General features: G+C 44.8%; 2 protein-coding genes across 2 annotated transcripts in view; both read right to left on the reverse strand.

Annotated features, from left to right (window-relative positions):
* Nucleotides 1–3126: 3126 nt before the first annotated feature.
* Nucleotides 3127–7898, reverse strand: mdp1 (magnesium dependent phosphatase 1). The gene is made up of 6 exons (XM_076990135.1): nucleotides 7720–7898; nucleotides 6655–6718; nucleotides 6377–6484; nucleotides 5167–5274; nucleotides 4307–4392; nucleotides 3127–3840 (listed from the first exon to the last, which is right to left on the reverse strand). Exons 1-6 carry the CDS (start codon nucleotides 7751–7753, stop codon nucleotides 3758–3760), a joined length of 483 nt encoding a protein of 160 aa, XP_076846250.1. The 5' UTR covers nucleotides 7754–7898; the 3' UTR covers nucleotides 3127–3757.
* Nucleotides 7899–12493: 4595 nt separating this feature from the next.
* Nucleotides 12494–12500, reverse strand: part of cltrn (collectrin, amino acid transport regulator) — a 7322-nt gene continuing 7315 nt past the window's right edge. Inside the window, exon 6 of the mRNA XM_076990160.1 lies at nucleotides 12494–12500. This exon is cut by the window's right edge and continues 808 nt beyond it. The gene's annotated coding sequence lies outside the window, so the exon portion shown is untranslated.

The raw sequence follows: 12500 nt of genomic DNA on the forward strand, positions 1-12500 counted from the left end.
AGGACTGTCCCTTGTGGGACACAGTCCACTCTCCACACAGAACTAAGACTGCAGTGGAACTGCTACATCAGTAGATGGTACGTTATTAGGTGTTTATCACATCCAGCACTGCTGATTTCTCTCCACACATCAGGGTCACTGCTGGCTTACATGGACCTGTCCCTCTAACACACGTGCCAAGATGGGTTAAACACCTCCAATTGCACCCTCGCCAGGTGTTTGTAGTGGAGTATTTCCACAGAGACATGTCCACCGGCACCGAAACACGTGGGCTCTCACTTGGGAAAGGAGTTCATTCCAGTCAGACTGCTCTGCCATGTTTCCCAGCAGACCGGGTACCCTGACAGTGTCTGATCCAACTCTCCACCAGATGGTGATCAGTTTACAGTCCAACACCTTTCTTCACCCGAGAGCCTAGAACATATGGCCTCGGGTCAGGAGACAACCTTAGAGTCAGTCCTGGACCTTCAGCACAGGGTGTTCATGAATATGAACATCCTTGTGCTCAAACACAGTGTTCGTTGTGGAGACATTAAAGCTAGCACAGAAGTTCACCAACATCCCCCACTCGAGTTTAGAGCAGGCAGCCTGTTGCTGAAACTGCAGGTTTCCCATGTGCCCACGTGTCGTTACCCACGTGTCGTTACCCACGTGAGCACTTAAGTCCCCCATCAGAGCAAATCATTCAGTGCTTGGAACTCCATCCTCTTCCTCCGAGAAGGCTGAATAATCTCCAACACTGTTATAGTAATCTCCAACACTGTTATAGTAATCTCCAGTGGTGTTATTGTAATCTCCAACACTGTTATAGTAATCTCCAACGCTGTTATTGTAATCTCTAGTGGTGTTATAGTAATCTCCAACGCTGTTATAGTAATCTCCAACGCTGTTATTGTAATCTCCAGTGGTGTTATAGTAATCTCCAACAATGTTATAGTAATCTCCAACACTGTTATAGTAATCTCCAACACTGTTATAGTAATCTCCAGTGGTGTTATAGTAATCTCCAAACACTGTTATAGTAATCTCCAACGCTGTTATATTAATCTCCAACGATGTTATAGTAATCTCCAGTGGTGTTATAATAATCTCCAACACTGTTATAGTAATCTCCAGTGGTGTTATAGTAATCTCCAACACTGTTATAATAATCTCCAACACTGTTATAGTAATCTCCAGTGGTGTTATAGTAATCTCCAAACACTGTTATAGTAATCTCCAGTGGTGTTATAGTAATCTCCGACACTGTTATAGTAATCTCAAGTGGTGTTATAGTAATCTCCAACACTGTTATAGTAATCTCCAGTGGTGTTATAGTAATCTCCAGTGGTGTTATAGTAATCTCCAGTGATGTTATTGCAGATGCACACAGATCACTCAGAACCTTCCTCACTGCAGCACAGTTGAAATCAGGCAAACTGCAACTACGCATTTACCACCCAGGAACTCAACCCCACACCAGACTCAACCCCACACCAGACTCACCCCCACACCACCCAGGAACTCAACCCCACACCAGACTCACCCCCACACCACCCAGGAACTTAACCCCACACCAGACTCAACCCCACACCAGTCAGGAACTCAACCCCACACCAGTCAGGAACTCAACCCCACACAAGCCAGGAACTCAACCCCACACCAGACTCACCCTCACACCACCCAGGAACTCAACCCCTCACCACCCAGGAACTCAACCCCACACCAGTCAGGAACTCAACCCCACACCAATCAGGAACTTAACCCCACACCAGTCAGGAACTCAACCCCACAAGCCAGGAACTCAACCCCACACCAGACTCACCCCCACACCAGTCAGTACCTCAACCCCACACCAGTCAGGAACTCAACCCCACACCAGACTCACCCCCACACCACCCAGGAACTCAACCCCACACCAGACTCAACCCCACACCAGTCAGGAACTCAACCCCACACCAGACTCAACCCCACACCAGACTCACCCCCACACCACCCAGGAACTCAACCCCACACCAGTCAGTAACTCAACCCCCTATGTATCAAGAGTCAGGCTGCCATGGTAACAGCAAGGCCCCCTTCTCTTCCGCACAGGCCATTTCAGACTTGCTTCTGCAATCTTCCATCAAAAGTGAACAGGTTCACTCACCTGAACAGGTTCACTCACCTCTAAAACATCTTCAGATCTTTGGTTACGTCACCAATGCCAAATAGCCAAGGGGAAAAAAAACATGTCAACTAATACTATGATGTCACGATTCCAATCAAACCCCTCCATCATCCAAACACCCAGTTGGAACCAAAAATATGTCAAATATACATTATGATTTCAGTTTCATGTTTTCATTACGAGAGAGGTTTCAGTTTGAGCTGCGCTCCAAACCCTCCAAAAATCTCATCTGGTAAGGACCACAAATAACACTGCCGGATAGATTAGCTCAGATATCTAATAATATTTTATGATCGTGACTGAGACCTCCGCTGCAGTGTTGGGGGCTGGGAGGGTCAGTGTGCGGAGCGTGTGAGGGAATAGTGAGACACCATTCTGCCAGCCCAGGGACCTCCAGACGCTTGGACACACCAACCACACCACTGTGCCACAACTCCACCAGACACAGACCACCAAAGACTGCCCACCACCTCTGCAGCCCCCGTAAGCAGTGCTGCTCTGGTCAGGGAGCAGAGAGGGGTCAGGAGTGTCATCAGGACTGGTCATCCTATAGGTGAGCAACGTTAAGGGCCTGATGTCTATTTAGCCACATCTCGCATGCCTGCAACGACAGGCCCCTCACGACAAAACAATATTACATTATTTTTATTACTGTGACTTCTAATAGGTGCTGGGGGAGCCTGAGCTACGGCAAACATGTCCCCACCAGAGAAATGTGTTTTAATTAACGTCCACCTAATCCAAAACAACTTTAAGAGCCTCTTTAGTGCAGAGACGTGAGACAAACCAGCATGAGAGAAAGAGAGAGGGAGTCAGAGGGGGCGAGGGAGAGGAAGAGAGAGAGAGAGGGGAGAGGGAAGGAGGGAGAGAGGGATGAATTAGAAAAACACTTTCATGGAAACCCAAGAGAGAAGAAAAAGAAAAGATAAATACAGAAGGTGTTGCACAGGAAAGACGAGAAACACAGAGAACAGCACTCAGGCACACACAAATTATTTATTTCCATCTAAAACATACACGTTTTTCTTGCAGATATGTACAATATATAAACATGTGGCAGTGCAGTAAAACTCAGCAAAAAGAACCGAGTTATTTCAGTGTCTCAGGTCAAACTTGTACTAATAAGTCTGACAGCAATTATGACGTGATTCTGAGGCACCTCACGTGATAGCTGTGCCAAACGGGAGGACTGCTACAAAGATCGAGGCTAACGCAGGCGTAATTATCTTAGTCAAAAATTGTGAGAAGCAAATGTTTATAAGTCAGAAAAGGCAGTGTATGCGTTTTGGTGGACGACTGAGGAAAGGGACGTGTGGTAGCTGTGTGGCTAACGCTAATTAGACTGCAAGGGTCACCCACCTCTGATTACAGCTTTGTCTCAAACCATCAGCACTATACTCCATGTTTTAGTTTGCTTGGATTTTGCTTGGTTGCAGTTAGATATCTTACTTCATTTACTGTTCTTGAACTAATGGTAACCTCCCAGCTAACACATAACTTAAGTAAATAACTTAAATAAATATCCTCAAGAACACTTTGGTGCAATGTTTGTCTTATGCTCCTTATGTGCCTCAACACTGCTCCCTTAAGGCCGTTCTGAGCATGGCATCAGGGCTTCCTCTGGAAGTGTTGAAGCTCCTCGTTGACCAATTTAGACGTGACTCCATTATGAACCAAGACACAGTGCACACCTGAAACACAGGGAGATCCAGTGAGAAACGAATGAGAATGTGCTGTTATTTGTGAGCACAATTTGAGAAGCACACATATTTTTCAGTGTGGGTGGTTTAGAATTGAGTTTTTTAATGGGTGATTGAACTCAGGTAGGGCACTTGGATCCACCCTAGATAGGGTGCATGGGTTATTTAGGGATCCTGCATAGGGTTTAAGGGACTAAGTGTGAGACTGAGTGATCAGTCTAGGGTCAGTGCACACATGGTTTGGGTCTGGGATGTAGGAGATAAGTCACTTTTGAGGCAGAGGATGCAGATGAAGAAACATTGACCCAATATTTGTGTAATGCTGCCCTTGGTAGGGAACAAGGGTTCAGTATGTGTGGTATAGGGACCCTTGTTAGGGAACAAGGGTTGTGTATGTGTGGTAGGAAAATGAGTTAAATATATGCGTATTAGGGACCCTTGATAGCATGTTTTGTACCTAGCCTGCTGACGTCTGTAATATTCCTGTGTTCATCATCAAAGAACATCATCTCTGAGTAGGGAACACCACTGGCCGCCTGCAACCTGCAGAAAATACAAACAGAATATGTTTTACACTAGGTTATGTGCTCTCTCTCACACACACACTCACACACACACACACACACACACACACACACACACACACACACACACAGAGAGACGTGAAGGTGGAGTAAGTGAATGGGAGAGACTTTAATCTCTGACCCTTTCAAAGTTTTAGAAGGACTGAACTACAGAATAGGGCTTTGAAAGGCTGTCCGGCACTTTACAGAACAGCGTTCGGCTCACGGAGAGTCTGACTGGAGCGCTGGAGACATCACGGCCATCTGTGGCTCACAGTACAAGAGAGCAACACTGGCACTGCTCTCTGGGTGGGAGGGGCATTACTCTGTCCCCTGCCAATCGCAGAGCCACTAGCCAATCACGGACGTCTGTGCACGTGTGGGCGAGGGAACACCCACGCTTGGCACACCCACTGGGGCGGGGAGGAGTCACATGTCAGGGGAAGGTCAGCTAGCTAATGGGGGGAATTAGGATAATGGGTAGAACTGGGAGAAGGATGGAGGTAAAAGACAAACATGTGGTGGATGGACGCGGAGCAGGAGATGTGAGTGGTGACCTGCCCACAGCCCACAGCCCTCCAGCTGGGACACTCTACATTAGAATGCAAATGGCTGTGTGCTTGTTTTGGTTTTGTTTATTTTTGTGACAAATTATAGTGCACTTTATAATGCAAAAAAGTATAGTGCTCTCACTCACACACATACACACCCCCCACACACACACCACCACTCTCATATTAATTGGTAGCTGTACCTGTTAAAGTGTGTGACCTTTGACCCAGGGTATATCTCCTTAAAGGAAATGTACTGGTTGAGATTGCAGAGTGACAGCAGCTGATTGGCTCCTTCCACCTCCCCTGTGCTAAAAAACACAGAAAACCAAAGATTACACTCCAACACTGCCCCAGCAGAGCTTAAGAGCCTGCCTCTAGAGATCTACTGCCCCAGTAGAGCTTCTGAACCTGCCTCTAGAGATCTACTGCCCCAGCAGAGCTTCAGAGCCTGCCTCTAGAGATCTATTGCCCCAGTAGAGCTTCAGAGCCTGCCTCTAGAGATCTACTGCCCCAGCAGAGCTTAAGAGCCTGCCTCTAGAGATCTACTGCCCCAGCAGAGTTTCAGAGCCTGCCTCTAGAGATCTACTGCCCCAGCAGAGCTTAAGAGCCTGCCTCTAGAGATCTATTGCCCCAGCAGAGTTTCAGAGCCTGCCTCTAGAGATCTACTGCCCCAACAGAGCTTCAGAGCCTGCCTCTAGAGATCTACTGCCCCAACAGAGCTTCAGAGCCTGCCTCTAGAGATCTATTGCCCCAGTAGAGCTTCAGAGCCTGCCTCTAGAGATCTACTGTCCCTCCAGAGCTTCAGAGACTGCCTCTAGAGATCTATTGCCCCAGCAGAGTTTCGCCTCACTTAATGCAGGTCTTCAGGAGCACCTGAGGGTTTGTCCAGTTGGGGAAGAACTGCCCTGTGTGGGGTGGTAGTCTGCATACAGCATGTCTCTGTGTAAAGGCCACAGATGATGGGGAATTCTCTGTCATTGCTAGTGCACAAACATTTGAGTACACCAACCCACACACTGTGGAACAAGACAACCCAGTCTGGTTTCTGTGGGCTGACTGCGTCAGAAAACATGGGCCAAGACAAGCTGTTCAGACACGTACCCCCATACACGTCACTATGGTAGTCATCACCATTGTACTGGCCCTCCAATAAGTGTCTCCATCGATACCACGCACGACTGACAAAGAAACGTTTAAAACTACACCAAGGATCAATACTGTTTATGGCAGAGGAAAAGTAGCCTAGGTATTAAAATAATAATAAAAGTCTCACTGCATACTTTGGACTAACAATTGAAGTAATACATTAGTTAGAATGTTCTTGAAAGTCAATGGCATTATTTGCTGTGAGAAGCACAATAACGTTAATGCTATAAGTTAAAAAAGTTACAAAATGACAGGGACCCATACCGTGAGGCAATGCCTATCCTAATACCCTGACTGTGTACAGAGCACAGGACGTCTGTGGTGTCCTTATACAGGGAGACATGTTTGTTCCTTGAATCCAGCACCCTTCCACTGGTGAGGGGTGGAGAGAGAGAGAGAGAGAGAGAGAGAGAGAGAGAGAGAGAGAGAGAGAGAGAGAGAGAGAGAGGGATGGAGGGAGGGAGGGAGAGAGAGAATTATGTGGGAAATTTTCAATAAGCATAAATAATGATGACAATAGTGAAACGGAGTGGTGAAGTAACCTTTTATCCTTGTGGAACGGAGGGTCTACATGTGTATCTACCCAAAACGGCCACAGAGTGTAATCTAGGAATTAGGATATGGAATTAGGATTAGAGTGGAATTAGATATGACAGACTATCATCAGGACTGCACACCTTAGACGAAAAGCAAATGTACGTTACTGCAAAAGCTACAGTAGCTACAATACTGTAGTAGCTACAATACTGTGGTAGATAAAATACTGTAGCAGCTACAGTACTGTGGTAGCTACAATACTGTGGTAGATACAATACTGTAGTAGCTACAATACTGTGGTATCTACAATATTGTGGTTGATACAATACTGTAGTAGCCACAATCCTGTGGTAGCTACAATAGTGTGGTAGCTACAATACTGTAATAGATACAATACTGTGGTAGGTACAATACTGTAGCAGCTACAATACTGTAGTAGCTACAATATTGTGGTTGATACAATACTGTAGTAGCTACAATACTGTAGTAACTACAATACTGTAGTAACTACAATACTGTAGTAGCTACAATACTGTGGTAGATACAATACTGTGGTTGATACAATACTGTAGTAGCTACAATACTGTGGTAGATACAATACTGTGGTTGATACAATACTGTAGTAGCTACAATACTGTAGTAGCTACAATACTGTGGTAGATACAATACTGTAGTAGCTACAATACTGTAATAACTACAATACTGTGGTAGATACAATACTGTGGTAGATACAATACTGTAGTAGCTACACTGTGGTTGATACAATACTGTGGTAGCTACAATACTGTAGTAGCTACACTACTGTAGTAGATACAATACTGTGGTAGATACAATACTGTAGTTTCTACTCTATCTATCCAGAACACTCGTCAGTGTTTTGATCCCTGGTTCAGACTGAATGCAGCTGTATTTTTGGGTCAGTACTGCCACACACTCGACGGGCTGTAGAATAGATAACTAGTTTATTTATATGTCTGAAGTCAAACCAACACGGCCAGTCTGTGGAGTGTGGCGAACACGTCCATTCATATTGGGTGAGCTAACGAGCTAGCCGGCACACGGAGACTCACCGAGGTCAAACACCACTAACTTCGGTCGAGACATGATTTACACCAGCATGAAGCCCCTCCGACTCTAAGACTGATCGATACGTCCACAACAAACCGGACCGATACCGGGTTCCTCGCTACGGTGGGGCTTGTTATTTCATTTCCGCAATGCAGCCGCCGGTTGTAAACGCAGACGTCACGTCACGTATTACCCCCGTTACCCGCTGACGTCACTTACCACCCCCGTTACCCCCGTTGCCCTCAGACGTCACATATTACCCCCGTTGCCCGCAAGCGTCACGTATTACCCCCGTCCGATCACTCTAAATCCCCGACCACCACAAATCCTTCATTCTCTTTGTGTTCAGGTGCTCAACAGAAAACCTTCTCTTGGTTTGTAGAGTGTAAAGCCGGTTGTATCTCCTCATAGACACACAACACACTCCTGTAGTGATGGACGGGCGGAGGAAACACTAGTTCAGTACGTTATGGCTATTTCAGTGTTTAGTGTTTTAGTATTAGCCTACATGTAATGCAGTGCTACAGTAGCACTGTTATTTGACTCTTGGTGAGCACATCTTTGATGTTTTCTTGTCTCATCTCTTGCAGATTAGTGGAGGATCCTTAAAATTGGATGTGGTCTCTGCACCATCCAAAGTTATGAAAAATCCAGTTATGAAACTCTTTCCTGGAGGAAGTGTCCCAGTGTAAATGCGCTTAAGTCTTAATTGCTTTGAGTGAGGGATTTGAGAGAGTTATTTCAGGCACTGGAAAGTGAAGAGTGAGACAGTAAATAACAACGAGTTTAAAACCAGACGTTTCAAACTTAACTGAAGCATCCGCAAATGTTGTGCCCATGCCAGGATCAGGATGTGCTATATTCCACGTATATTCCAGAACTTGGAGAAAGAAGAAATGAAGAGTTGGAGATCTCCAAATGTGCACGTAGCGCTACCAAAGATGTCAGATACACTAAGGCTACAGGACAGATCCGGTATATTCTTCACAAAATGTTTCTAAACAGATCCAACCGAGATTTGCATAGGGTGCTCTCATTTTAGAACCCACTCTAACACCTCTAATCTGTGAGTAGCACATGGGGTGAGGGCTGAAACTCATCAGAGGCAACAGAAGTTCAGACAGGCTTAAGGGGGTATCTGTTTGGGGTTCATCTCAGGTCTTGTATCAAGAGCTTTGAAAGCTCTCAAACCATCTTTGTTAGGGAGGACCGTGTAAAAACTCTTAATGTCCAATGAAGAAAGTAGAGCAGGAAGTATTTGTTCCTGCAGGTGTTCAAGGATTCGCAGAAAATGTGAAGTCTGGAACACGGATGGAACAACAGGCTTGAAAGTGCCATCACAATACTTGCTTGTTATTTCTGTTGGGTAGTAGTTGCAGATACAATAGGATCTCCAGGCTAGTTCTCCTGGAGAATCTGAAGACCAAAAGAAGATTCTCTACAAGCTTTCATACTGAAGGAGGTGTCTTGATGATGACAGACCATACATCAAAGTCTCGAAGCGTGAAAGATAAGTTTGGTTTAAAAGCTGCTGCCATACAAGCTGGTTACATTCTCTCTCAGTTCAGCTCAGTAATCCCCACACTATATAGTATCAAAGCAGCGATCATTAATAGTAAATGTAAAAGTTGAGTTAACCCTGTCAGAAGTCATTTCAGGCCTGCCCTACACAACACACTGCAGAGAGGAAGACTAATATTTTGCTTCATTCTAATTCCCTTTTGTTTTTATGTTTTGACATGAGCCTACATGTGTAAAACTGTCAGCTCTAGCTTTGGGTCTGAAATTCTCTGTGTGTCTGGTTCTGACAAACACAAACACACACACCACACACACATGCACACGCCTTTTCCCTGAGATGCGGTCACGTGTCCACTGAGCTGGTGTTTGACTGACACGCTGTCTGCTCTGGGGCTGTGTTCACGCACCGCTGAGACACCGCAGCTTTGAAGGCCCTGGTCCGCCCCTGAACAGGGCCTGTCCTGTGCTCTCAACACAAGCTTTCCTCTCCTTTCTGGTTCTGTGCAAAGAACCGTGAAACTCGCACGCTCAGTGCGTCTGGAGAAGCAAACTCTGGAAGGGCCCAAGGATCAAAAGCGTTCAAAGCATTTGTTTATCTTCACGAGAGGTTTCAGGATTAGAGTTTCAGGCAGAATTCAGCACAGAACTCGACATCTGCATGCAGCACCAAAGAAGCGGAGAAAGACAAGGGCAACTCAGAACACAACAGGGGCATTAAACCAGCAGTGGCATCAACAGGGGCATTAAACCAGCAGTGGCATCAACAGGGGCATTAAACCCGCAGTGGCATCAACAGTGGCGTGAACATTGGCTTCGACACCCAATGCAGTTGGAATGTCTATTTACTGCACACTACCATTGTGTTGAAAACATAACTGTGAAATACACATGGTTGTGTGGTTAATCTGTGTACTGGTTATTTGCATAATATTCTTATATTTATCTCAAAGTTGCACTTAAAATCTCAGAAGATATGGATTTATGAAGGAAGTAGTTCAACACTAAACTCAATGAGAAAAAAGATACATGTACAGATGAGTTCTCTAGATCTGAAGTAATAAAGTTGAGAGTCACAAAAGCTGCATGTGACCATTCCCAGAAAGGCAGGTCTGCTTTGATGAGTGACCCACTTGCTCTAAACATGACCCACGTGTGTCCTGAGTGTTCAGTCTACTTCACCCGGGCGTAACTCTGGAGGTGGTGTTAGTGGTTGCAGGACCTGTGGGAGTGGTTGTGTAGCTATGACTAGGGTAAGAGTTGTTCTAGTGGACACTGATACACTACCAGTCTTCTAAGCCCTTGATACACACTTCAACTTTTTACCTTTTTTTTTTATATATAATGACACATAAGTGCTTTAAGTACCTGTTGAAAATGATTCAGTCACACTAATCTGCTGTGATTCATATGCTCCGTGTGGCCTATCTATTTTCAACAATGAGCAGAAATGTAAAATTCCAACTGAAAGCTTGACTTTGGGCTCAGGTATGTCCAGATCAAATATCTCCTGATCAAATATGTCCAGATCAGGTATGTCCAGATCAGGAATGTCCTGATCAAATATGTCCAGATCAAGTATGTCCTGATAGAAATCAGCTCTTACACATCGTGTCCCTATTTTAGGAGGCCAAAGGTAATTGAACACCAGGCCGTCCAGTTGTTGTTGAGCTAGCAGTGCTAAATAAAGGTCTGGGTTTGGAGTTTGCGTCTTAACCGCAGCTGTTGAGTGTCTATGTGAGGCAACCTGCCAAGCTTACTGGTCGAGAAACCAGATCAAATCAGGCAGAAGACCAGTCAGACAAAACATCAGAAACATCGGATGGACAGGAGAAGCGTTGCCAGTGTATTACAGTACGCAGAACACTGAAAGATCTAAGTACAGAATGAAGGACATATGAAGCCCATCAAAGCATGGTGGACATGCCGTCAGAGAAGAACCCAGTGGCGTGTTCTCACGTCGCTTAGAGCCCAGGTCAGGACTGTGAGTGCAGAGGTCAGAGGTCAGGACCCAAAGGTCAGACAGGCAAGGATTAAGAAGCTTCATGAGATCAATGCGATTATTTTCAGCTAATTACATTAGATCCCTTGAACAGGTGTGCTATTTATATGGGGACCAAGTTCCCCCTACAGTCCACACGGTATAATTAGCTCTAAATTATTGCTCATATTTAGCTTTTTAGATGCATAGTTATTGTTTAATATCAACGGGTATGGCCCTAAAGCCACAAACATTGTGTGACTGTCTGAAGTGATCAAAATCAGAACCTTAATGTTCTCATTTTCTTTCAGTTAAAGGGATTCCATAATTAAAGGAATATGTTGTTAACGATGATGAATGCTGAGGTTGGGAAGGTCTAATTACATTATGTAAATGAGAAGCTGGCTGTATTCTAGTCTGCAGAGCGGGGAGATCACACTGTTCCCTCACTGCTACAGGGGCTTCACAAGCTTCTATAGGGTCTCCATACCAGACTGAGTTAAAACAGGAACAACTGAGAACTGTGATTCCTGCCAAACCTGTAGCAAAAACATTAATGTGGAGTTAATGCTTAACAGAATGGCTTATGTTCAGTATAGAGTCCAGTATACAGGGATACCCACCACACCAATGCCCTGTTCACACTTACTGTAGTCTGAAACTCTTGAAAATAAAGGTTTATCCAACACTCACTGAAGTGTCACTGTAAGTATTTTTGTTAATATCAGCCTATGTAATGCGTTGTCTGGCACTAACAAATTTCAAGACATTAATTTACTTTCAATGATGCGAAAAGAATAGAGGTTAAATCTAGGAAATAAATTACACAGACACACCTACCCACCACACACATACATACATACACATATACACACACACGCACACACAGTATACGTCTTATATAGACAGAAAGGGCATACAGATAAGAATCTTGGCAAGCAATATATTTAAGATTAGACACAGGGTGGAACTACACTGGAACAACTTTAAAGCAAATACATAAAAGATAAGACATGAACACTACGTCCATCAGAGCCAAAGAACTGGAGTAAACACGTCTCGGTGTGAGAAAGTTCCTTTCTACACCCTTCACCCAAAACACCACTTCAAAATGCTTTAAAGTCGTGTATAATTTAATTAATACAACACAGCTCCAGACGAGGCATGTGAAAGGAACGTAAAGTCAACGTAAGAATGAAATAGGTTTGCTTTAATTAGCTCTCACGGAACCCCTCAGGATAAGTGTGTAGGAACAGGCACTGCGAGAACAACAGGAGTGTGTTC

Source organism: Brachyhypopomus gauderio, unplaced genomic scaffold (genome assembly GCF_052324685.1).
Source record: "Brachyhypopomus gauderio isolate BG-103 unplaced genomic scaffold, BGAUD_0.2 sc73, whole genome shotgun sequence".
NCBI classification, from domain to species: Eukaryota; Metazoa; Chordata; class Actinopteri; order Gymnotiformes; family Hypopomidae; genus Brachyhypopomus; species Brachyhypopomus gauderio.

Coding starts and splice junctions, on each gene's coding strand:
- mdp1 (XM_076990135.1), bottom strand. CDS start 7,753: ATGTCTCGACCGAAGTTAGTGGTGTTTGACCTCG. Junction 6,719..7,719: donor GTTAGTGGTGTTTGACCTCG/GTGAGTCTCCGT, acceptor CCTAATTCCTAG/ATTACACTCTGTGGCCGTTT. Junction 4,393..5,166: donor AAGGTCACACACTTTAACAG/GTACAGCTACCA, acceptor TATTTTCTGCAG/GTTGCAGGCGGCCAGTGGTG.